Genomic DNA, 23,976 nt, shown 5'->3' on the forward strand with positions numbered 1-23,976 from the left:
GAATCTTATAGTGTACATTAACTCTTTGTTATAACCAGGGTTTAATAGGAGCTCATACGCTTAGTTTGGACTACTTTAGTATTTTAATCAAGTACGAACAATTTTTGGATTTACCGCCCAAAAATTGTACGTACTAATACGGCTTTTAATCTATCTACAAAATTCATTCTTTACTTTAGTCTATGGCCATTCATTGATTTTTGGTCTGTGATTAGACTGAATCGCGTAGACTCCCGTGAACGTCAACGATTTGAATTTGAATTAATTGACCGTTGGATTTTGAGTTGACTATTGTTTTTTGTTCTGTAAATAAATTGTATTTTGTTTTGCAAAGAAAATGTTATCCTACGGTTTTGTGCACCCTTAATTAATTTACTCTTTGGTTTCGTGCGTGCTTGTGGGCCAGTATGGCGTTTTAGAACAGTAATAAACAATTTCTGTAAATGTAAAAGTCCGTTGAAAACCATAGAATTACATAAGGATCGAAACACAATTATTAATTCACATAAACGAAATCTTTAATTCTTCAAAATGAGTGAACAAGTAGAAGAAACTCAGGAAGATACTAAGAATGAAACTTCTATGAACATGTCAATGGTTACTTTTGATATCTACAGGATACTCAAAGAGTTTAGCAACATATCGAATCTTGTCACGTAAGGGCTTATTATGTAGTAATAATAAAGATATGATTTCATTGATTTATTATATTATTTTTTATCTTGTTAGTTATACGTACCAGATGATGCTTCGCAGTTTCATATGCATAGTTTAGTTCCCATTCCCGTGGGAATATGGGCTTAAAAGTTTTAGCAGACTCAAAAGTGATTATAAAAATAAGAAAACTAATGTCGAACAAAGGTTATGATTCACAACATTTGTCAGGACAACTTAATTAACAAATCAAACAGTAACCAAAGTAAGACCCTAGAATGGCAGAGAATGACCTTGAGTGAAGTCACATACTTGTGAACGTGTGTAGGGTTAAAGGATCCTTTGACTGTTAACAAACACTCCCCTTTTCTACTCAAGTCACTCTGCCCGCCTATCCCAAGTAACCCATAAAGAATTACACAACAAGAGATGTGGACGGCTCGAACGCCACAAGCACACTGACGCCGTCCGTACTGCAAGTCATTGCAACACGGCAGTAACAAAAGATAGCCAAGACTCACAAGTAACGTGGCTTTCTATCAGTAAAACAAATTCTAAATTGGTTCTGTAGATCTAGAGATCTATCTTTAGACTCCCAACAATCTCATAAACACACAAACTTTACTTCTTTCTTTTATTAGTTTAGATGAATATAATATAAATTTTTTTATATTACAAGTGGTCTAGTTTACATACCACCACTACTTTTGAACTTTCCAGTTTTACTATTCGTATTTATGAATTACATAAATAGTTCGGGGGCCAAATCACCAGTCCAACCAGTCTGCTTGAAACAATTCATGAAATAAGATGCAGCCGCAAGTTCATGCAGTTTATACTTAAAATAATTTCACATGTATGACAGGAAATAGTTAAACTCTGTTATTGATTGCTTAAATAGCAGGTTGGCAGCATAGAATATTGGTCAAAAGCATCCAAGACTTCATTAACATGATAAATAATAATTTTTGTTCTAGAACCGAGGAGTTCCTTGAAACTGTTCCCAAACTTAGAGGTGTTAAATGGGTGCAACTGTTCAATTGTGTAAAACAGAATATTCTAAATGAAAAGGAGCAGGAAATGAGCTCTATGTGGGTTTTTGAAAACATGCCGAGGAAACTTGAGATCCTAGAGAATCAAAAGGCAAAATATGCAGAAACTAATCCCAATAATACTGTATGGTAAGATCTTGTATCCTACTTCCTACTAATATTATAAAGGCGAAAGTCAGTGTGAAAGTGTGTGTGTAAGTATGTTTGTTCCTCTTTTACGCTGCAGCTACTGAAACGATTTGGCTGAAATTTGGAATGGAAATAGATTTTACTCTAGATTAACACATAGGCTACTTTTTATCCTGGAAAAATCCATCGTTCCAGCGGGATTTGTGAAAAAACTGAATTCCGCAGACGAAGTCGCGGGCGTCCGCTAGTGTTTTATAAAAGCAATCTGTACATTGAATATAATTACTAAAATTTACAAGGGTAATAAAATAACACACAAAAGTAAGTTTCTTTGAATTCACAAAATTTTTCATGAGTATTTTATCTTTTAATATGAAAATACCCAAGCGTTCCACAATACTAAACTTCGTAACTCACTTACATTCCAGATGGTCAAAAAAAATCTTGAAGGTTTGATACAATTCATTTAATTAACAAAAACATAATAATATATATTATTTCATATATTATATCAAGCTTTTTTTTATAATGGTTTAGATTAGATAAATATTAGTTTTTTTTTCTTTTATGGTCAATTGGTTAACAGATTTTAGAATTTAAACAAATATGGTGCGAGTGTCAGTGTCTTGTAAAGGTTGATCTTCATTAGAAGTTAGCACATAGACATTTGAAGACATGACTTACTGTAAGTCATGTCTTCAAATGTCTAGGTCATGTGTGTGATAACAGTTCAGACAACTCAGACAGTCATCAGTCTAGAGTCTGTTTCCCAAGATTTTTTTTATTGTTTACAAGTTAGCCCTTGACTACAATCTCACCTGATGGTAAGTGTTGATACAATCTAAGATGGAAGCGGGCTAATTTGTCAGGAGGAAGATGAAAATCCACACCTGATATGTTTTCTACACGACATTGTAATAGAACACTAAATTACTTGGCGGTACGTCTTTGCCGGTAGGGTGGCAAATAGCTAACTAGGGTGGCAGTCTGGGATCAAACCCAGGACCTCCATGTTGTAAATCCATCGCTCATACCACTGCGCCACGGAGGCCGTCGATATGGTGAATAAGAAATTGCTTCTTGTATCTTTCCATTTCATCCTTTACTGTGCAGATTGTGGTGTAACTCATCATTGGTGATAAGTTACAGAGAGTTGGCGTTTGTACCCTTGATTATGTTTTGCATTCTTTGTAGGATGTTTATTATTTAGACTATAGTCAGATTGGGTAGGTATTTTAAACAATGTAAATAAACAAAAACATATGATTCAGGGGTACTCAACATTTTACTAAAGCATTATTCACGAATATTGTCATGAAATAAAACTTCCTTTGATAGACAATTTTTTTATATTTTATGTTCCTATAAACTGTTATTTATCGAACAGATAATGTTTCACTTATATTTAGGGTTCCGTGGTCAGTAAAGAACCCTTATAGTTTTGTTTTTTTATTATGTATAAGCAAGCACCGCTTAGCTGTACGCTAGATTGTAAGCTATGAGGCAGCCTTTGGTAGAATGCGCTTGCCTAGAAGATGCCTATTCACTCTTGACTTGAAGATACCCATACCCATGTCCCTCTGTCCTTCTATCTGTAACTCAATTACTAATAGAAAACTGTAGCTTGACTATGAAAATTATGTACGCGATTATAGGCGTAAATTAAAAACTTGACAAGTAGTTTTTACTCGTTTTCTCGTAGTGTGGGTTATTGTTAGATATACGTTTTTATGTAGAATTTGATGAGTTTGTTAAGACACTACTTTTCAATTTAGGCCTCTATTTGTAAAATATTAAGATTTAAAGTGCTAATTTAATTTCGTACTAAACTAAATAAAATTAAAAACAGTAAACGAACAACAAATAACAATAATAAACAATAACAACGAAACGAGAACAAAACGAAATAACAAAAATTATAACAAACTGGATTTAGTTAACGAATACTGTGAAGTAGGAGTATTAGTCACAGACAAAAAATAAAGTAGTGTTCTGTGCTGTGAAGTGTGAACTGTCAAATCTCAAATCTTCTTTCACTTAATACAAAATCAAAAAATTAATCATAGTTTAAGGTAATTCTGCAATAAATGAAATATTTTATTCACATTATAATAAAAGAAAACATCATTTGAATTACAACTTCTTTCTTCTTTTGATATGATAATACGATAATACGATTTATAAAATTAATTAAAGCTCTTATTTAATTTTATAAATGCATATTAATACCCATAAAACTCAATCTTTGTTTTTCAAAATGGTTTGTGACTCATGTCTGCTTGGGGTATTTAAGGTTCTTTTTATGTCGTTTGTGTTGTATTTCTGCAAACTCTATTTAATTAACATAGAGGAATTAGACATGGAAATGCATCGCACCCAAATGCAGCAACAAAATTGTCTGTCGTTTTTAGAGGGGGACGAGGTAAACTCACACATCGAAAAAATTTAACAAGAATAAATAATAATTATAATCTGTACACAGAATATTCAATTAATGGATCAATGTTTTGCTGTTCGTTCGTTCGTTAGAAGAATAGAATCGATTTTTCTTTTATATATTGTTTTAATTTATTATTAATTATAATTATGTTTTTGACGACCTCCGTGGCGCAGTGGTATGCGCGGTGGATTTACAAGACGGAGGTCCTGGGTTGGATTACCGGCTGGGCCGATGGAGGTTTTCTTAATTGGTTCAGGTCTGGCTGGTAGAAGGCTTCGACCGCGAAGGCGTACCGACAAGCGATTTAGCGTTCCGGTACGATGTCGTGTAGAAACTGAAAGGGGTGTGGATTTTCATCCTCCTCCTAACAAGTTAGCCCTCTTCGATCTTAGATTGCATCATCAGTTACTGACTGAACATCAGTTACTGAGTGAGACTGAAATCAAGGGCTACCATGTAAAGAATAACAACAATAAAATAGAAATATTTTCAAATTAAACGTCACGTCATCTTTTAGTGAATTAGAAGTTGTTGATCGTTTTTCATGCCATTGACTGACTGACTACTTACTACACAAACCGGAATTATTAGGGAGCTTTTTAGACGACGAAAACGATTACAACAATCAAACATCGATACAATCGATAACGCGTTAGATCGTTGGTTGTTTGACAGAGAGGTAACGTCTTGCGGGGCAGGTCTTTCTATAATTGGTCCGTGATAAGTAATTTGTTGTATGTGAATCCGGACTCAAAAGGGCTAGAACCCAGAGCCGTAAAGCTTATTATTAAAAATAAAATGTATGTGAATCGAAACGAAAAGTGTCGCTTAAAAGAACCTTTTTGAGTAGTATTATTGTTGTGTAAAAAACCTAAAGTTGTGGACTATAGTTAAAGTGTTTTTCAGATAGCATGGTGCGGTTGACAGTTCGTTTCACTCTTGAAAGTTGGCTGGTTGGATAATACTATGTATTATGGACATCATAAGGCAACTGTCACCATACTCATGCTATCTGAAAAACACATTACACATGCACTACTCCACAGTTGTGACATGATAATTAAATAGTTAACTATTTTCTTTATAGGAGACCTCAACACAACGTTAAACACCAGCTAAGGGCTTTTGATGCAGCTAGTCTACGAAAGCAAAAGGCATTGCTCATTTCTTTGGTAGAGGAAATTGAATCAAAAGCTACTAGACTCAGAAGATTTATAGGAGCTAAAAGAGTATATTTTAAAGCATTACAAATGGACATTCAAAAATATAAAAAGAAAAATGAGGAAATTGTGACAAAAATAAATGAAAAATTTAAATGTCATGGTACATTAGTAGATCTTATGTATCCCAATAAAGTTGAAGTGAATGACATTGGGTATTCATCAGATTCGGGAGTAGAAGAATAAAGTAGTGAAATATTGAGTAAAATTTATATTTCAGAAATGTACAGAGAATCAGAGAAATTACAACAAAATATTAAATCTAGTTTTAAACTCAATTTACTCTGAAACTATCTTTACAGCATAGAAGAAAAGGTGAATTATTATGTAAATAGAATTACAAATAGAAAATCACAAAATCTATCTCGCAACATAACATTATGTATTAGCTAATATAGAATAATTAACAAAGGTAATTTATATTTTTGTAAGAGCAGACAGGATTCTACATTTTGGAAAAGCAATGTGAATTCTATACTACATAATTTGTGAAAATACGCTTTTGAAATAAAACACATAATAGAATATTAATGGATTAATATTTTAACAAAAAAAAAACAATTACTTTTATATGTATTAAAAGTCAAATACAATGAATATACTCAGAGAAAAAGAAACAAAAAAAAAATAAACTTCTTACTTTAAATAGTAATATTTATTAATGAATATTATCTGATATTGTTAATATAGCTAAAAAATAAAATTGTACAATGCAAAACCTGCATATAATTTTTAATATTTCATACAATATAATATAGCAATTGCACTATTGTTGCGAGGACTACACTGCGTCTACCACCATTAGTAATCAATTCATTTTGAGGCATAATACTAATAATAAATTTGTGAAGTTAAAGCCTCAGTGGGAGATTGTGCCAATCTGCCAAATAATTTTGAAACATCTACTTAACCATTAAGTAATACTGTGTGCAAAATAATATTAATTTCACTGGGACATCGCTTCCCTTGGCTTACCGGAAATTGCAATGGAGTCCTAAAAAATGTAAATCAACTTGTTAGCTACCACTGCAAAATGTTATCCTCTCTTAGGCCATCTCCGACAGCGACCTAAATAAATAAAGCTGATATATGAAGACTCAAAAAATGGAGAATCCTCATGAAGATTTAGTTTTTTGAAAACTCTTAACATTTCTCCTGAGACAAAATTACTTTACATTACCTATAATTTCGAGTCAACCAATTTTTTCGTCACCTAAATCGAGACCTATATAATAATTTACATTTATAGGCACATTAGTTATAGAATAAACAAAGCGTTGGTGTTGATACACTACAACTTAAAAAACAAATTTCAATGTATAAGACGCTCTCGTCCAATGCCCGCATCTTTAAGATCGCTAGCCATCTTCAAACATCAATATTAACGAAACAATTTGTCTATAATATCAATAGGTCAACATAACATAGATCATCCGATGTTGGGCTGCATCGCCAGGGACCGAAAGAAGCCAGTCACGAGACATCGCCGAATAAAAATGACCAACTACCCTCACAAAACCTCTGTAAACTAAACTCAATAAATTAATATCACTCAAGTAAAATTAAAAATAAGAAGGCACAAGCGATAATAATAATAATCAATAAATAATTAAATTTTAACAATACACAGCATCTTATTCGGCTCTGTCCGATGACAACATGAAATGTAGTAATTACAATTGTACTCGATATAACTAAATTATTTGTAGCATCCGTCTCACTGTGCAGCACACTGGATCCCAAATGTCAGTTATTTCTTTTTGGGAGGCGATCTCTGAGGCGTGGCCGGTCTGCCGCTGTTGATGCCGTTGTACTGGTACTTCGCCTTCTTCTCGGAGGGCTTTAATATCTGTGGACAAAACATCGTTGTCAATCCATATTCGGCTCACTGCTGAGCTCGAGTCTTCTCTCAGAATGAGAGGGGTTAGGCCAATAGTCCACCACGCTGGCATGTGGATTGGCAAACTTCACACACGCAGAGAATTGAGAAAATTCTCTGGTATGCAGGTTACCTCACGATGTTTTCGTCACGTGATATCTAATTTCTTAAAATGCACACAACTGAAAAGTTGGAGATGCATGCCCCCGGAGCGGATTTGAACCCACACTCTCCGGAATCGAAAGCAGTGGTCATATCCACTGGGCTATCACGACTCTTTCACACAAAATACATTTCACTTTTGTCCAATAGGCTAGTTGACACCTTTTTTAATGGTCTTAAATAGTTCATTATGGTTCTACTAGACTAAAATTTTTTTTTTTCATATTTTTGTGAGCTTACATGAAAATATTAGTTTCAAATATATTTTTGACAATACGAGCCAAAACCCCTGTCGGCCATGACAGTCTATTTTTCAACTGTTTCATGACGTCACTACAATAAATCCCATACAAATGGAGCGTTTGACAAAAATCGAATTAGTTAACAATTAATTCGACGTTTAGTACATCAAGGGTGTTTGTTAGTGATGTCACAAAATGGTCGACAGCGTTTTTGACGTTTGGAAAATTTAAAAAAATACGTGTTATTTATAAGAAATCCTTAACTTTTATTAATTGATATCGATAATTTCACGAACATTTCAACACGAAATTAATATTGTTTATATTAAATTTGATATGAGTCAACTATCCTATTTCAATTTATTTATTGCACAGTCTAATTTATTTTGAATTACATTCTGACATTTCGCAAGAGACCTCTTTGTGACAGAGAGAATCTTTAATAGTAGATAATGAAATAATAGGCGTTATTAAAGTACAATTATGTTTTAGTATTTAACAATAAATTTATTTATATTTAATTTCATAATTGAAAGAAGACCGACGTTTCATACATTTCTGGGCCCAGATTTGATGAATGAACCATTTAGTTATAGACTAATTTAATTTCAGTTTGATTGACAGTTACATATAATAATAATAATATTACATATAATGAACGATTTCAACAAAAACACACATTGAAAAAAAAATAAACAACTGAATGAAATTAGCGATTTTGATTTATTATATATTTAAAAAAAAAAGGATTTTTTGTCATTTTATTTCGTTGTTTTTACATGCTGGGCCCAAAATATCTGTTTTCTTGTATGTAATAGATAGTTAGTTTTGATTCTACAAGACTATTTTAAATAAACTAACTCTTAATTTATTTATTTGTTTATTTCTGCTGTCAAATCAGTTCTCCTGTGTTCCTTGCATGTCATGCAAAGTGTTGTTATGAACAATGGTATTTAATTCAACTTAACGGTTTAACTGGAAATTAGGTAAACCTTCCAGGTTATTTAGTCAACTTTCAGGTGCTTACAGTTTAATTCATAGTCGTTGTAGGGGCACCCCCAGGGGATCATTCACCCGCTGAGTGTCAAATTTTCAATCAAATAGAAGTTAAAAACTAACTTATTCAAATAAGTTCCAAACTAGCCATACACATTCCAACAAATTCACGTCAATTGAGCAGTTTTATTTCATTTCATTTCAGCTTTTTTTTTGTTATTATCGTAACACAATGAAAATTAAAAACTGTGCTTGTAGCCAAGACGGCAATATCTTTGAAGTTATTTAATTCACTCTTTGAAGTTATTTGACATTCTGGTACCACTATCTGTTAGTGGCATGCAAAGTGTTTCAGACCAGGGTATGCAAGAAAGAAGATGGAAAAATATTGGAGCTAAGATATCAATGGATCCGGGCCATAACTGGATTGATAGCACCATTGATAATAAAATTATGAAAATCACAACCCTCTAATACGCACTATAAAATGTCTCTGGAGTAGTCAGCACTTTTATGCTTGCATGACGTGCACGACCCTCCTGCCTTTGCAAGATGCTGCCTAAAAACCTATTAGGGATATATACATACCTTCAAAATTAGTATGCTAAACGTGTTATTTGTATCTTCTTACATTAAATAATGTGGACTAAAGATATATTTCAGAAACCAGGAGTTTCAGAGAAACAGAGTTTTTTGGTTGCGTTCAACTGAACCAAATAGGGTAGTCGACACTTTTTTAATGGTCTTAAATAGTTAAATGTTATTGACAATACGAGCCAAAACGCTATAATTTTAGCCATGTTTGATAATAAATTTAATATGTCTTTATCGTTTCATGATATTTATGCCATGGGTCGCATGTTAGACTTAATTTGGACAAATCCATACCTGAAATGAGCACATGAGTGTCTCGTCCACGGACATCATGCCCCCGGCGTTGTCGAACTCGCCGCAGTAGTTGGGCGCAGAGAACAGCGTCACCAGCTGCCGCTTCGCAAAGAACTCGTAACCGTCTTCTACAACCTGAAGCAGATTGTAAATATTCACACTAGCGGACGCCCGCGACTTCGTCCGCGTGAAATTTAGTTTCTCACAAATCCCTCGGGAACCATGGATTTTTCCGGGATAAAAAGTAGTCTATGTGTTAATCCAAAAGCGAAGTTATCACAGAACTGATCTGATCGCAGATAAACCCAGAAAAAAAAATGTGTTAATCAAGGCTATAATATATTTTAATACCAAATTTCAACTAATTCGGTTCACTAGTCGAGGCGTGAAAGAGTAACAAACATTCTTATCATCAAAATCATCAGTTTTCGCAAATTTCGGGAAACCATGGACTTTTTCCGGATAAAAAGTAGCCTGTGTTAATCCAGATTAAAATCTATTTCCATTCAAAATTTCAGCTAAATCGCTTCAGTAGTAGCGGCGTATTAGATTAACAAACATCCAAACATCCATACAAACTTTCACGTTTATAATATTAGTAGGAAGTAGGATTCAGATCTTCAGATTTGATCAATTGACATTGAATGTGGAAATCCTACTAATATTATAAACGCGAAAGTTTGTGTGGATGTTTGTTTGTTTGAATGTTTGTTACTCTTTAACGCCACTACTACTACTTTTTTTTATTCTACACAAGTTAGCAACCTTGATTACAATTTCTACCTGATGGTAAGTGATGATGCAATTTAAGATGGAGGCGGGCTAACTTGTTTGAAGGAGGATGAAAATCCACACCCCTTTCGGTTTCTATACACGACATCATACCGGAACTCTAAATCGCTTGGCGGTACGTCGGTAGGCTGGTAACTAGCCACGGCCGAAGCCACCAGCCAGATCTGGACCAACTAAGAAAACCTCAATCGGCCCAGCCGGGTATCGAACCCAGGACCTCCATTTTGTAAATCCACCGCGCATTGCACCATCTACTGTAGCATTTTAGCTGAAATTTGGAATGGAAATAAAATTTACTCAGTCTGGTAAAGTGTCAACTTTTGCTCTTAATTTTTTCCGTCTAGCCCCCATTCGCAACGCGCATTAAGAAACTTCGTTCCAAAAAAAATATGGTTCCCCCAAGATTCATAAAAGACAAAACTTTGCGCCAACGGAGTCTCGCGACTTGTTTGCTTGTTTTCTGATAAAAAAATCATCGTTTTGAAAAAAATCTAAAAAAAAATATTTTATCTCGGTCAGGACATACCTGATGAGCTCTGCAGATCAAGTCCAAATCGTGTCGGTTGAGAAATTTGCTGACGACATCTGGCCCAAACGTGAATGACACCCCGCGGTCGTTCTCGCCCCATCCTTGCACGTCCTTGTCTGGATCCGACCACAGCAGATCGCAAAGTAAGCCTGTAATTAAATGAAATTTGAGTATTATGGTGATGATTCTGCGACTGTGATATCGACTTCATAATTTTATAAAAAAAACTGGCAGACTTAATAATCTATACTAATATTATAAAGCTGAAGAGTTTGTTTGATTCGCGCTAATCTCAGGAACTACTGGTCCGATTTGAAAAAATCTTTCAGTGTTAGATAGCCCATTTATCGAAGAAGGCTATATGTTATATCTTATCACCGTATTCCTTCAGGAACGGGAACCACGCGGTTGAAACCGCGCGGCGTCAGCTAGTAAAATAATAAGTAGGCCCAATGTTTTTATTTACTTAACTAATTTTGGTAAGGCTTCAGTAGACCCTATTTGCATTACGTTTTAGCTATGATTATGATCTGAATTGATGTTTAGTCAAACATGTCCGAAATCCAAACTTAGCGCTATTTAGCACTTTTAGCGACTACTGCAAGGATTACTTATTGATTGAATTAAATAACAGTAAATCTACGGGAATTTTCCATTTTCAAAAAACAGGGTTACTTAAAAAAAGGAGATCTGTTTAAAAATGACGGCTACGGCCAAATTAATACGGCCGAATATATTAGCATTCCATGGTTTGACATTGCGAGTCACGTTGCAGAGAGAAAAACTCCTGGCGGAGTCTTGGACTTGTGACCAAAAGACGTAGGGTTAAGGAGATGATAAAGCTCTAATGTCAACGTAAAGAGAACTAAAATTCAAATGTTCCAAGGTTCGTAATATGTTAACACTAATACTCGTAAGTGAGTATTTCGTAAGAGACAAAATAGGTAGTGATAAATAACAACTCATAATTAGCAAAATCTATATAAGAGTCATCATCATCATCATTATCAACCCATATTCGGTTCACTGCTGAGCTCGAGTCTCCTCTCAGAATGAGAAGGGTTAGGTTCCTTCATCGTTTGAGACACATGAAATTTTATTTCTTAAAATGCACACAATTGAAAAGTTGGGAGGTGCATGCCTCGGGGAACCCACACCCTCCGTAATCGAAGGCAAAGATCATATCCACTGCTATATAAGAGTACCAACTGAATCCAAAATCTAGGTATTTCGTTTACTTCAAAATGGTTTGGTTTAGAAGCACTTTTAAAATGTCTTTATCCGCATGCAGTGACTTTACTACTGGTATACAAACTGTATTTTTATACCCTTTTTAGGTACTGACTTTTATCGCTTTTATTTAAAGGGGAACATAAAAACATCCTGCCAAAATTTCGGGTCAGAGCAACAACTTCGGATGACAAAGAATGATAACGAATAATGATAAGATTGATAACTAATAAATTTATCAACAACAAACCAACAATAGTTATCTAGGTATTGTCCCGCATTAGTCATACGGGTCTTATACAATTTTTGGGACACCTGCTATACTAGATCAAGTCTGGATAGCCCCTTTACCCAATTTTAGAAAGGCTAAAAGTTTGCCATTGCCTCCCTGTGCTCCTACCATACAGTAGTCAATTATAGATTTTGGCCTGTGGTAGATTTGGAAGGTAGCAGGTTTGGGTCCAGATCCTCAATTGACGAATTAAAAACGTGATATTTTAATATTTTCTACAACATATCGCGCCAACATTTCTCTAGAGACCATTAAAGATCACTTGAAAAGTTTTCAACGGTTTTCGAAGAGATGCCGCGAAGCTACGTGACGTCTGACTTTTTTTTCAATTCAATTCAATTTTTGATTTTATGGCTTGCTGCTGTACCAACTGGGTACAATTTACTTCGCCAATGTCGCGTGGTAAGGAAGACACACTTTTAGAGGTTGATTGGTGTAAGCTGGGAATCAAGAATTGATTATTATTCACCTTAATTTTGACACTATAAATAGCGGATTTTTTTTTGTTATTGTGGTTGTTAGTCAAATTTCTAGACTCTTTTTTCAAGAAAATCGCTTTATATTTGCACAATTGAGAATCTGGAGCCTTGAAACCTACCTTCCAAAGCCACCACAGTCCATCATAATAAATAATTAACTACAGTAATTATCTATGGCAGGGGCTGACAAATTTTGAGCTTTCCTAAAATGAGGTATGTCTGGCCAAGTGGCTATTGCAGTCTCTCCTCTCGGCCTAATATTAGATACTATCTGACGCTCCGCGGTTTTACCTGCGTAGTTTCACGGTAAGAATACGGGGACAATATATAGTCTATGACACTCATAAATACTTTCAAATAGTGGTAAAGGAATTTTCAAAAAGGGTTCAGTAGATCCAGAGATTACCCCCTACAATACCACAAACTTTACTTAGATCGATAAGCCGATCACACAGAGAGCGCGTATTGTATCGCCTATAAACCTACGTTTAGCTATGAATGTCCATCGATTTAGATGATGACAGCATTATTGCGTCGTAACCTCCAATGTCAACTGTAACTATACTGTGGCCAAACTAGTACGTTGCAACCAATTTGCAGTTGTAGCTATTATGTATTATGTGGAAGTGCACCTACCGCAGATTTAATATAATGAAATAAGTATTAGCTCGCCTTCGCGGTTTTACCGCGTATGTTCTAATGGGAATATTGGAATAAAAGGTAGTCTATACAGTAAAAGCTCCTTATTCACGCTTCCTTTATTCACGTTTTCACTATTCGTGGATTAAAAAATTGCGACCCAATTCCTATATTCGCGGCTAAAAATTTCGTTATTCGCGGATCTGACTGACGATACTGACGTAAAATCTGCAAATTTAAACTTTAACTTGCAAATACCTATTGCCGAAATTGCGAATGGATGGTTTAAGAATGCCACTGCTTAAAATCACTCTGAATTTAAAGAAGCTTTTAAAACTGTCAAGCAAGAAAAAAATACAAAATACTTCAAACCATTGTCTAATACTGAAGATAATAGTTAATCAATAACTTTGATTATTGAACTTTATATATTTGTTGTTTATTTTGTCACCCAAAAACGTATCCCTTATAATCTGATATGAAATACCATTCCATATTCACGGTTTCTGTATTCGCGACACATTTAGAGAACGCATCCCCCGCGTATAATGAGCTTTTACTGTACTCTATGTGGTAGTATATTACAAATTATAAAATTTATGATAAATGGTACCGAGTTTTTTTATATTACATCTTAGTTATAACTTGGTTTTGTACCACTGGTCGTGTAAATCTAAAAGTTTGATTGTCACTAATAAAGAAACATGAACAATATAATCCTAAATCTTTGAATACATATAAAATGTAACGAAAATAAATACTGCAGATAGGTAACTGTACATTAAAAATGTAAAGCAATTATTTTCACGCACGCCGAAAGGAATGTTTGGATAGAATGGAGAAGCATTTGATGAAAACTTTAAAATATTTAAAATCTAACGCCGACAAGACAAGGTCGCGTGCATCTGCTTGTTCAGAAATAAATTAGTTTGTTAGTTCTAATCGAACATTCGCTTTTATAAAACCGAACGAATAACCTCATAGCGTTCTTATCGCGTAGGCACATCGGAAATGTTTATGGTATGGAAATGGTTGGAAGTATAAACCAACTTATATCGAGTTCAGGTAATAAACTATCGATTTTTCTTGAATCCAACGTTTTTGGTGCGCTCTTAATAAAGGCATTAGATGATTGGATAATAACTTGTCCAAGTACAAGTTATTATTCTGTAGGCACAGTCGGGTGCAATCTTTACGATATTGCCGAAATTAGGAGACCCTACGCGCAGGTCATACATCAAGTACGCTTAAATTCCGCGCAGGGTGATGAACTGCCGCCGCGCCTCTACGTGACCGATGATACCTACCTAAAATCTTGTATTGCATAGCGATAAATGTTTTAACGTACCTACCAAAGTATTTAAATTAGGTACTTTACTGTAGATTTACTGTATGACTAATTATTACCTACTATTATTTATCTGTATACTAGCGGACGCCCGCGACTTCGTCCGCGTGCAACTCGATGTAAACTTTCAACTACCTCTAACCTACCCTACCCCTACCATACCCCTACCCTACCCTTACCCTACCCCTACCCCACGTTGAAATTTTTCCTGAATTTTCTATGCTATAAACCTCACGGTGCCCGAGACCTTTTTAACGAATGCAAAACCGTGGAAATCGGTTCGTGCGTTTTGGAGTTTAAAGCGTCAGGAAGGAAAACCCGACTTTTATTTTATTTTTTTCATTTTTTTTTTATAAAAAGTATCCTATGTGCTTCTTCTGGCTCTAAACTACCTCCTGCCAATTTTCAGCTAAATCAGTTCAGCCGTTCTTGAGTTATGAGTGGAGTAACTAACACGACTTTCTTTTATATATATATAGATTTTAAATGGGTTTATAGCCTGAAATAAAGACATTATTATTATTATTATAGCATTGCTCACGTTGTACTGAAACGCCCAAAATTTTCAACATGTACAATTGAACAAATAGGTAAATACTATCAGTCAATCATGGAACATCCTCTAAGTTAAATTCAGTAAAGTAGATATTCGCAGTAAAGATATTAGCCAGATACCATAAGAATTAATGTACGGAATTATATCATTATCCACCACAACGGGCGGTGCGTCAATCTCACGTCGGATGTTCTAAGTTTGGAAACCATTTAATCCAGTTACTCAACAGTCACACTTAAATCCGATTTTAAACTAATAAGGTCATTTGTAATACATACTCAAATATCTACTTGAAATGTGATATTGACGTTGAATTCATGAAAATAAGGCACCATGTTTGTCAATCTGATATATGTTTTTTATTTTTATTATTTACAAGTTAGCCCTCGACTACAATTTCACCTGATGGTAATGCAATCTAAGATGGAAGCGGGATAACTTGTCAGGAGGTTGAAAATCCACACCCCTTTCGATTTCTATCCAGCCAGGGACCAGCCAATCTGCCCAACCGGGGATTGAATCCAAGACCTCCGTCTTGTAAATACACCGCGCATATCAATGCGTCACGGAGGCTGTCGAAATAGTGTTACAGTAGGAAAGTATTGAGTATAAGTATGACAGTGCAATTTAATATTTGGAGAATCCTATGTCATAACATACAAAATCTACCCGATATGTGTCACGCCACTAATAAAAAACTAGCGGACGCTCGCGACTTTGTCTGTGCCAAAATAGGTGAAAGCCTTCATTCCTTTTTTTTTTATCCCATAACACATTACATTATAAGTGGACCTTTTTCCTACTTGATGGTATGCAAAAACTTTTCTCTAGAATTTGATGGTTATTCTGCTATTTGAGATAAAATATATAACTAAATTGGTACAGCTTGAATGTTGTACGACTTTGTTTAATATATTCTTGTTCGTTAAACTTTGAAGGCGTTTACATAACAAGCCTCAATAGCCAGTGCCAGGATTAAGGAAACTTGATGCCCTAAACAACATTCCCTTATTCGCCTATGTCTCCTTCGGTGAACTACAAAGAATTAATAACAAACGCGCGGAGTTTGAAACTTTGTATGCTCGTTTTTTTGGCTTTCTTTCTTTTCTTTTAATTAATTTCTAAATGGCTTATAGACTAATCTAGAACTGTCAATAGCACCACGGTTGATGATGACCCGGACTTAAAGCCTTCGATTCCCCGCCCGTTAAATACTAATCTGTTTTAGTATCGGGAATCGAACGGATGAGCTCTCGGGTCTTGGGTTTGGTGTCCGGCCTAATGCGATTGGACCATTGCCGTACACGAATAATTTTTATTACATTTTTTACAGAATCCTTAAATGAAACTTTTATATCGACAAAATGTTTTGTCGTTTATCGAACGTTAGATCTAGAACGATAACCCCCTCGGTAAGGTTAGAGTACGATTTTGCTGGTTGTTGGTGACATCGCATGACTGCACCCTTCATACAGATCTTGAAATAATAATAATGAATTCTTAAAACGGTCTTCATATTGTTCAATGTATTGTTTTAGTACGACGAGCACAATAGAATGGCAGTCTATATTTGACAATAACCGATCTGAGATCGTGATAGCCCAGTGGATATGACTTCTGCCTCCGATTCCGGAGGTTGTGGGTTCGATTCCGGTCCGGAGCATGTACCTCCAACTTTTCAATTGTGTGCATTTTAAGAAATTTAATATCACGTGTCTCAAACGTGAAAGAAAAACGTCGCGAGGAAACCTGCATATCATTTTCTTTAATTCTCTGCGTGTGCGCTCTGCATTTCAAGCACGAAAGCGTGCTACTATTGAGCAGTTGCTATTTATTAGCATGTGTATGACAACATTGCTAACAATGACTATGCTTATTTCGAGCTTGCTCAAGAATCAACAGTTGTGCGATTTATGAGCATGATGAAGAACATGCTCGTATGGAGCATACTTAATAGCACGTTTTTAGCAAGCTATTTTAGAGCATGTGTAACAGTACCTTTAGACAGAGAGAGATGAAGGTGAAGAGAATACAGAATAGCAATGCTGATCGACTAGCATACTCAATAAGCAAACCTGTTCAGACGCGCTAAAAGCACCCCCTTCCACCCGCGCAGCAAGTGGCATACTCATAAATCGCATGACTTGATTTTTGAGCAAGCTCGAAATAAACATGCTCACTATTAGCAATGTTGCGATGCACATGCTGATAAGTAGCAAATGTTCAATAGTAGCATGCTTTCGTGCTTGAAATGAGCATGTGTAACAGTAGCTTTAATGATGATGATGATGATGATGATGATGAAATCTAAAAAAAATTACCTGTGTCAGGGACATCAGTGGGTCTCATTATCCGTCTGATCTGCTCCATACCCTGCAGGTCGGGCGACAGGCCTCCGTGGCAGCAGAATATCTTCTCGTCGATGATGGCGGCGATCGGCAGGCAGTTGAAGCAGTCCGTGAATGTTTTCCATAGCTTTATGTTGTATCGGCGTTTGCATTCGTCGTAAAATCCTACAGGTTAAATAAAATTGCTATAGTTCACCGCTTCGTCGTTTTTCGTTATTACTTGGGAATATTATCTACGTTTAAAAATTATCTATGTTCATTTTTGATAGTTATATGCCATTTCATGATGATCTATTTCTATTATGAATTCAATAGTTAGGGCGCAAACAAACACACATCTATAATTTTAGTGTGGATGAATTATAAAAACAAAATAGTAACACTTTATGACAAAGCTTGTCTGGAGAAATACGACAACCATGATAGCCACACACAGCGTTACTGTGTGTTTTGGTCTTAGGGTTGCCAGTGAAATTACTCACATGAGGCTCAAGAGTTATGCCTCAATGATAGGAGTGATAGAAGCACTGAGCGTGCTGTAGGAATAACCATTAGGTGTAACTTATGTTACATTTTAAATATGACCATTCCCCTCCAACTACTATCAACTACAACAACTAGTCGAAAAAGACTATAAGGAATTGGTACGACGATAGATCATTGGGGCAGGGATCAAACCAACACCCCATAATGATGAGTCAGACCGCTCTTACCATTGAGCTATTGAGGCTATAAATACATAATTACACCATCTTTTCTCTGATGTCCCTTGAACTTAGAATTTGGATTATAGAGGATGGAATTTGTATCTTACTTGATTTAAATTATAAGCTAAAATTTATATTAACTTTAGTAAGTCTGTGTATAAGAATAGAAGTAATAAATGTTTACCATATATACGATTTATACTGGCGCACTCGTGATTGCCTCGTAACAGAAAGAAGTTTTCTGGATACTTGATTTTGTAAGCAAGCAAAAGGCATATGGTTTCGAGAGACTGCTTGCCACGATCCACGTAATCGCCCAAAAATAGATAATTGGCTTCTGGCGGAAACCCGCCATATTCAAATAAACGCAACAAATCTGTGTACTGGCCGTGTATATCACCTGCAAACAAAATTTATGATTAATTTTATTCTTAACTAGCTGAGGCCTAGTTCCTGTTCCAGTAGGATTACGGGGATAATATATAGCCTATAGCCTTCCTCGGTAAATGGGCTATCTAACACTGAAATAATTTTTCAAATCGGACCAGTAGTTCCTGAGATTAGCGCGTTCAAGCAAACAAACAAACAATGTATTCAGCTTTATAATATTAATATAGACTAGCACACGCCCGTGGAACCGTTTGATAAAAGCTCTCTAAAGCAATATCCTATGCATGCAATGTTTTGTATCTTAAAGGAATTAGGCAGCGTTTTGCGTTTTCAATGAAACTCCCAGGCGGTTTAACTTTTTTCGACACCTCCGAGAATTATTCAAACAAATTAAACAAAACCTGCTGAATCACTCTATTGATGAAAACTGCATAAAAATTGCAAAAAAAAACTGCATTTTCGAGTTTATCGCAAACAGACAAACAGAGTAATTTATACCGTCTTTGTAATACAATCTGTAGTAGTATAGTATAGAATATATATGAAGTCTTCTCTTCTAAGACGCGCGAAGGCGCGTTTGGAAGCCTCGTAGCTTTAATATTAAGTTTTCGACTTTAATTATCATCATTAAATCATGACATAACTTGACGTTTCTTAGTTGCTTCTATACAAAGCCTAATTGAAATAATCTCAAACTCAAAAATTTGTAATTTTGAGTTTGAGGCTCTACCAACTAGGAGAGCTGTCTTACCAACTAGACCTAAATTACAACACAACAAAATTAACAAAAAAAAAATTTAATAGTGCAATTGCTTATAGTAAGAAAGGCCAGGACTCAATTCCTGGGCCTTATTATCTGAAATCGAACTAGAAAATCACGCGCCTAAAGAGGCAGTTCTCTATTTTGAAACACCGCATCAGCAAGTCATACAGCCAGTTTCTTCATGTAAAGCTAAAGTAACAGTAAAAGTAGTAAGTAGTAAAGAAGACTTTATTTTTCAGTGAATAAGACCGTCACTTTTGATTTATGACGTACTTTGACTGTTACTTGCGATGAAGAAACTGGCCGTTAAAGCGTCGTGTGAAACGGCTTTTATAGCAAGATTATAATATACTAGCAAACGTCTCGCGGTTTCACCCGCGTAGTTCCAGTTCCTGTGAAAATACGGGGATAAAATATAGCCTGCGACACTCACTAGTAACGTGGCTTTCTAGTGGTACAAGAATTTTCAAAATCGGTTCATATCCAGAGATTAACCACTTTATAATATTAGTATGGATATAGATTACTTTTAATCTTCTCTGAAGTTGCAACACATCAAACTGCATATTTATAACCCCATTGGGATCTGTTTTTATATAAATAGCTTGGCAACTTCGTTCGTAACACTCCCAATGTTGCGCGCGGGTCGGGGGGCGTGTAGCGATGAATGAAAAACCCAGGACTGATGCACGTCACTTCCCCGCACGCACGATTTCACACCCGCGCAAACTTTCCCCCTGTCGCCCGCATATCATTGGAGTGTAATAAACGAACTTGCCAGACTATAAGTTTACGTTAGGTCTGAACATTCGCTAATACTCAACAAATGAAGACATTACAATACAGACAGATCTTAGAACCAGAGCAACATTTACACCTTATGTTCAGAGCAAACTCAAAGTTTGGGGCATACTATAACTAACTTTATGTTAGGTCTGCACATTCGCTAATACTCAACAAATTAAGTTATGAAGACATTACAATACTAACAGATCTCTGAACCAGAGCAACATTTACACCTTATTTTCAGAGTAGACTCAAAGTTTGGGGCATACTATAACTAACTTTATGTTAGGTCTGAACTCACTAATATTCAACAAATGAAGACATTAAAATACAGACAGATCTCAGAACCAGAGCAACATTTTGGCACACTTGGTATGTGTGAGTCATTTCTCTTAGTCACATATATCTATAGTGAAATCATTTTATTTAAATGCTCAGGTGGATTTTAACAATACAAAACCATTTCTCTTTATTGGAATGTTAATAGTAAAATATTTTTAGTTTTTGTATTACAACTAAGTTAAACTATACCAGTTATGTTTAATTACAGTTCATTTCATGTAGGATGGTGTAGGTGACAGTTCGTTTCATTCTTGAAAGTTTGCCGCGAATTTCGATAATAGTATATATTAAGAACATCATACAGACGACTGTCATCATACCCATGCTACCTGAAAAACACTTTAATTCTTATTTCTTTGAAGTCATTACTGCTAGTTCTAAACATACAGAAAAGAGACAAAGCCAGACTTGGGACCAGGGTGTAGGATATCCCCTTCTCTGTTCATGTTGTCCCTGCCGAGCTAAATTTGGTAAGTTTAGCAAAATTAGAATGACTTGGAAAGCTTGTAGTAATGTTACATCAATACATAAAATTGAAGTATTAATAAAATTTCAAAACAACCATGTTTTCTTATGTGCTTTTAGGTATTTACACAATGCTAAAACACAATTAAGCTTTTTATAAAATTTTAAGTCTATCTGTTTTCTCTCTAAATTATAAGTCTATTTGAGATTTGGAAATGCTGAACAAATTTTAATAGGACGTTTATTGGTGGATAGAGGCAGTTATTGTGCTGCATATAGGCTATTTTTATTTTAGGGTATTTGTAAAAACCTAATTGCACATGGATGAAGTTGCAAGTATGAAAAAAAATTAATTTAAGCTCACCACAAATTTTCAGTGGGGCCTCTAATTCCAGTAATATGGGCTGCTGTAGGAATATCTCCCGGGACTTTGTGCAGAGCCCTCTCACCTCCGACTCTGACATTTGCACTGTCTTCCCAGGGCGGCATCCTCGAACTGTGACAAAAATATATCTAAATTTATATTTAGTATTAAAGAAATCTATCATTTACGTTGAAGCAACACAACAGCAGATTATGCAATAAATGTATAACATCACTAAATAGCTATCATACAGTTAGCTAGCAAATTTCATTTCTGGAAAGGGTTTTTTTGTAGAAGTCATTAAAATCATTCACACACATGGATAATATTATTATTGAGACAATTCATAAAGAAATAACATTTAACCTGAGTGTTTTAAAATATTCATGGGTCACAAAGAAAGAACTACACTTTGAATTGGTTTCAAGAAATCTTTTGGAAGTTAACTTGTTAAAGACCAATTTGAATGCAAAGCATGCAAAGACATTTACTGAAGAATTAACACAAGATGAAATACAGGAGGGATTTTATTTAGTTAAATTTGACCAACTGTATGGTTGCTAGATTGCTTTTAATGCTGCCTATAATATACATTGCTTGTTGCCTTACGAACATTTTGTAAAAATATTGCACAACATAAAAAGGGACACAGAATATACACCACTAACAGTTAATACTGCAGACATGCTAAATGTAGCACCAACATTTTTTTACACATTCAGGATATTGGAGGATGCTATATATACATTTTTTTTTATTTTAACTTAATAACATAAACCTGGTTTAAAATATTAAAACAATCCATTAACTTTTTTCATCAATTGCCTCATAATGAATAATGAATTATACTCATTAGAGCATTATTAATTGCTTAATTTTGTAAAGTGATTCATGAAAAAAGTGATATAAGACATTCAGCAAATGACTGCACATTGGATACTATCACTTGAGCCCTTATGATAGTTAACATGATCTCACAACAATCAATGTAATTATTTTCTTGATGCTCAAGATACAAAAATTTTTTTACTTGAGTGTCTCTAGTATCAGAGTAATTTAATATGAAATATTCCATTTTACTTTTCAACATTGATTGAAATGAAGTCCACAAAAGTGCCTGATAGAAAATGTAGGTATATACGCTTAATTTGTATTTCCATTTTACATAATATATTGCAATTAAACTTTAAAAAAAATCTTAGATAACACATTTCAGACTAAGGAATTGTTGTCATTCATGTCATGAAATAAGGTATAAAGATTCAAAATGTGGTACCACAAGTTTATGTATGATACTTTTAATGTCAATGTATTAAGGTAAGTTTGTGTATAGCAAATACATAAAAAGTGTCAGGCGATAGAAGCATGTGCGGCCAGGCTTAGCTCTTATATATATTGCAGTTGTGTGCTGTATACAATGAACAATGTGAGTGTTTTGCACCAAAGCAACCTTGTAATATTTTATTTCAATGGTTTATTCATTGGGGAATTTCAACGTACAGCATAATCATAAGAAAAGAAAATCACATGTAAATTGATGAAACAAAACAAGAGCAGTCCGTTTGAAAGGAATAAAATAAGAAAACAAATATAATTTCTAGCTCAATACTGAATATAGAATTTTGGAGGTAACCATACATTCTCCTGAAAAGATGTCTTTGAATTTCCCTTTTCTCCGTGCTGTTTCCTGTTGCAGTCTGTATACTGATGTAACCCATAAAAAGCAGCATGATAAAGTGAAATTAACAAATAAAGTAACATACAATGCGAACAAAGAATAACAATAAGCCCATGAACTGTTCGATGCTATGGATCCTGTCATACACTTGCAATACTCGAGATACTAGACGTTCGGTGACCGTCGTCCTATTTACAATACACGCTATTGTTAACACAAAAATAGCCGTCTACAAGGCTTTTGAACATGAACATCCATACTAGATTCAGATAAGAATTGAGGATAGGTAATCGATTTATTTATGAGTTAGACGTTCTATACCTATACACTCAACGATAATTACGCAACTATAAGCCAAACATATACTGAAATATTGATTTACATAATACTTTCATAGGTGCAGATTTTAAATTTAGCAGTTTTAACAATAATAAATGTAATTTACCTTCTAAAAGCCTGTGAATTAGACTGTCAACATTGAGTTCGTCAGCCATATTTACTACACCACGATTTATTAATGTCAAAATAGAACGAAGTCAAATCTTCCTGCACCGAACATGGACAAACTAAACTAAAGTAAAATGGTTTTGGTTTTGGTTCTTAACA

General features: G+C 34.9%; 2 protein-coding genes across 3 annotated transcripts; one reads left to right on the forward strand and one right to left on the reverse strand.

Moving 5' to 3' along the window:
* The first annotated feature begins 236 nt into the window (after positions 1 to 236).
* Positions 237 to 6,127, forward strand: LOC112056035 (uncharacterized). The gene is made up of 3 exons (XM_052886101.1): positions 237 to 656; positions 1,632 to 1,835; positions 5,363 to 6,127. The coding sequence occupies exons 1-3, from the start codon at positions 532 to 534 to the stop codon at positions 5,679 to 5,681; spliced, it is 648 nt and encodes a 215-aa protein (XP_052742061.1). The 5' UTR covers positions 237 to 531; the 3' UTR covers positions 5,682 to 6,127.
* Positions 6,016 to 23,974, reverse strand: LOC112056036 (serine/threonine-protein phosphatase PP1-beta catalytic subunit). 2 transcript variants are annotated; one of them, XM_024096368.2, is made up of 7 exons: positions 23,816 to 23,974; positions 21,693 to 21,824; positions 18,767 to 18,982; positions 17,849 to 18,040; positions 10,981 to 11,132; positions 9,663 to 9,797; positions 6,016 to 7,344 (listed from the first exon to the last, which is right to left on the reverse strand). In XM_024096368.2, the coding sequence occupies exons 1-7, from the start codon at positions 23,862 to 23,864 to the stop codon at positions 7,246 to 7,248; spliced, it is 975 nt and encodes a 324-aa protein (XP_023952136.1). In that variant the 5' UTR covers positions 23,865 to 23,974; the 3' UTR covers positions 6,016 to 7,245. The 2 variants fall into 2 exon arrangements, with proteins under 2 accessions (XP_023952136.1, XP_023952135.1); XM_024096367.2 differs by lacking the exon at positions 23,816 to 23,974 and adding an exon at positions 23,331 to 23,529.
* Positions 23,975 to 23,976: the final 2 nt, after the last annotated feature.

Source organism: Bicyclus anynana, chromosome 16 (genome assembly GCF_947172395.1).
Source record: "Bicyclus anynana chromosome 16, ilBicAnyn1.1, whole genome shotgun sequence".
Lineage (NCBI taxonomy): Eukaryota > Metazoa > Arthropoda > Insecta > Lepidoptera > Nymphalidae > Bicyclus > Bicyclus anynana.

Bases quoted from the DNA above. Each gene is read 5' to 3' on its own strand.
- LOC112056035 (XM_052886101.1), top strand. From the start codon at position 532: ATGAGTGAACAAGTAGAAGAAACTCAGGAAGATACTAAGAATGAAACT. The intron at 657-1,631 runs GTAAGGGCTTAT...TTTTTGTTCTAG, and splicing joins AACATATCGAATCTTGTCAC to AACCGAGGAGTTCCTTGAAA. The intron at 1,836-5,362 runs GTAAGATCTTGT...TTTTCTTTATAG, and splicing joins AATCCCAATAATACTGTATG to GAGACCTCAACACAACGTTA.
- LOC112056036 (XM_024096367.2), bottom strand. From the start codon at position 23,514: ATGACAGGATCCATAGCATCGAACAGTTCATGGGCTTATTGTTATTCT. The intron at 18,983-21,692 runs GTGAGCTTAAAT...TTTTGTTTGCAG, and splicing joins GGCCCCACTGAAAATTTGTG to GTGATATACACGGCCAGTAC. The intron at 7,345-9,662 runs GTATGGATTTGT...TTTTGTCCACAG, and splicing joins CACTCATGTGCTCATTTCAG to ATATTAAAGCCCTCCGAGAA.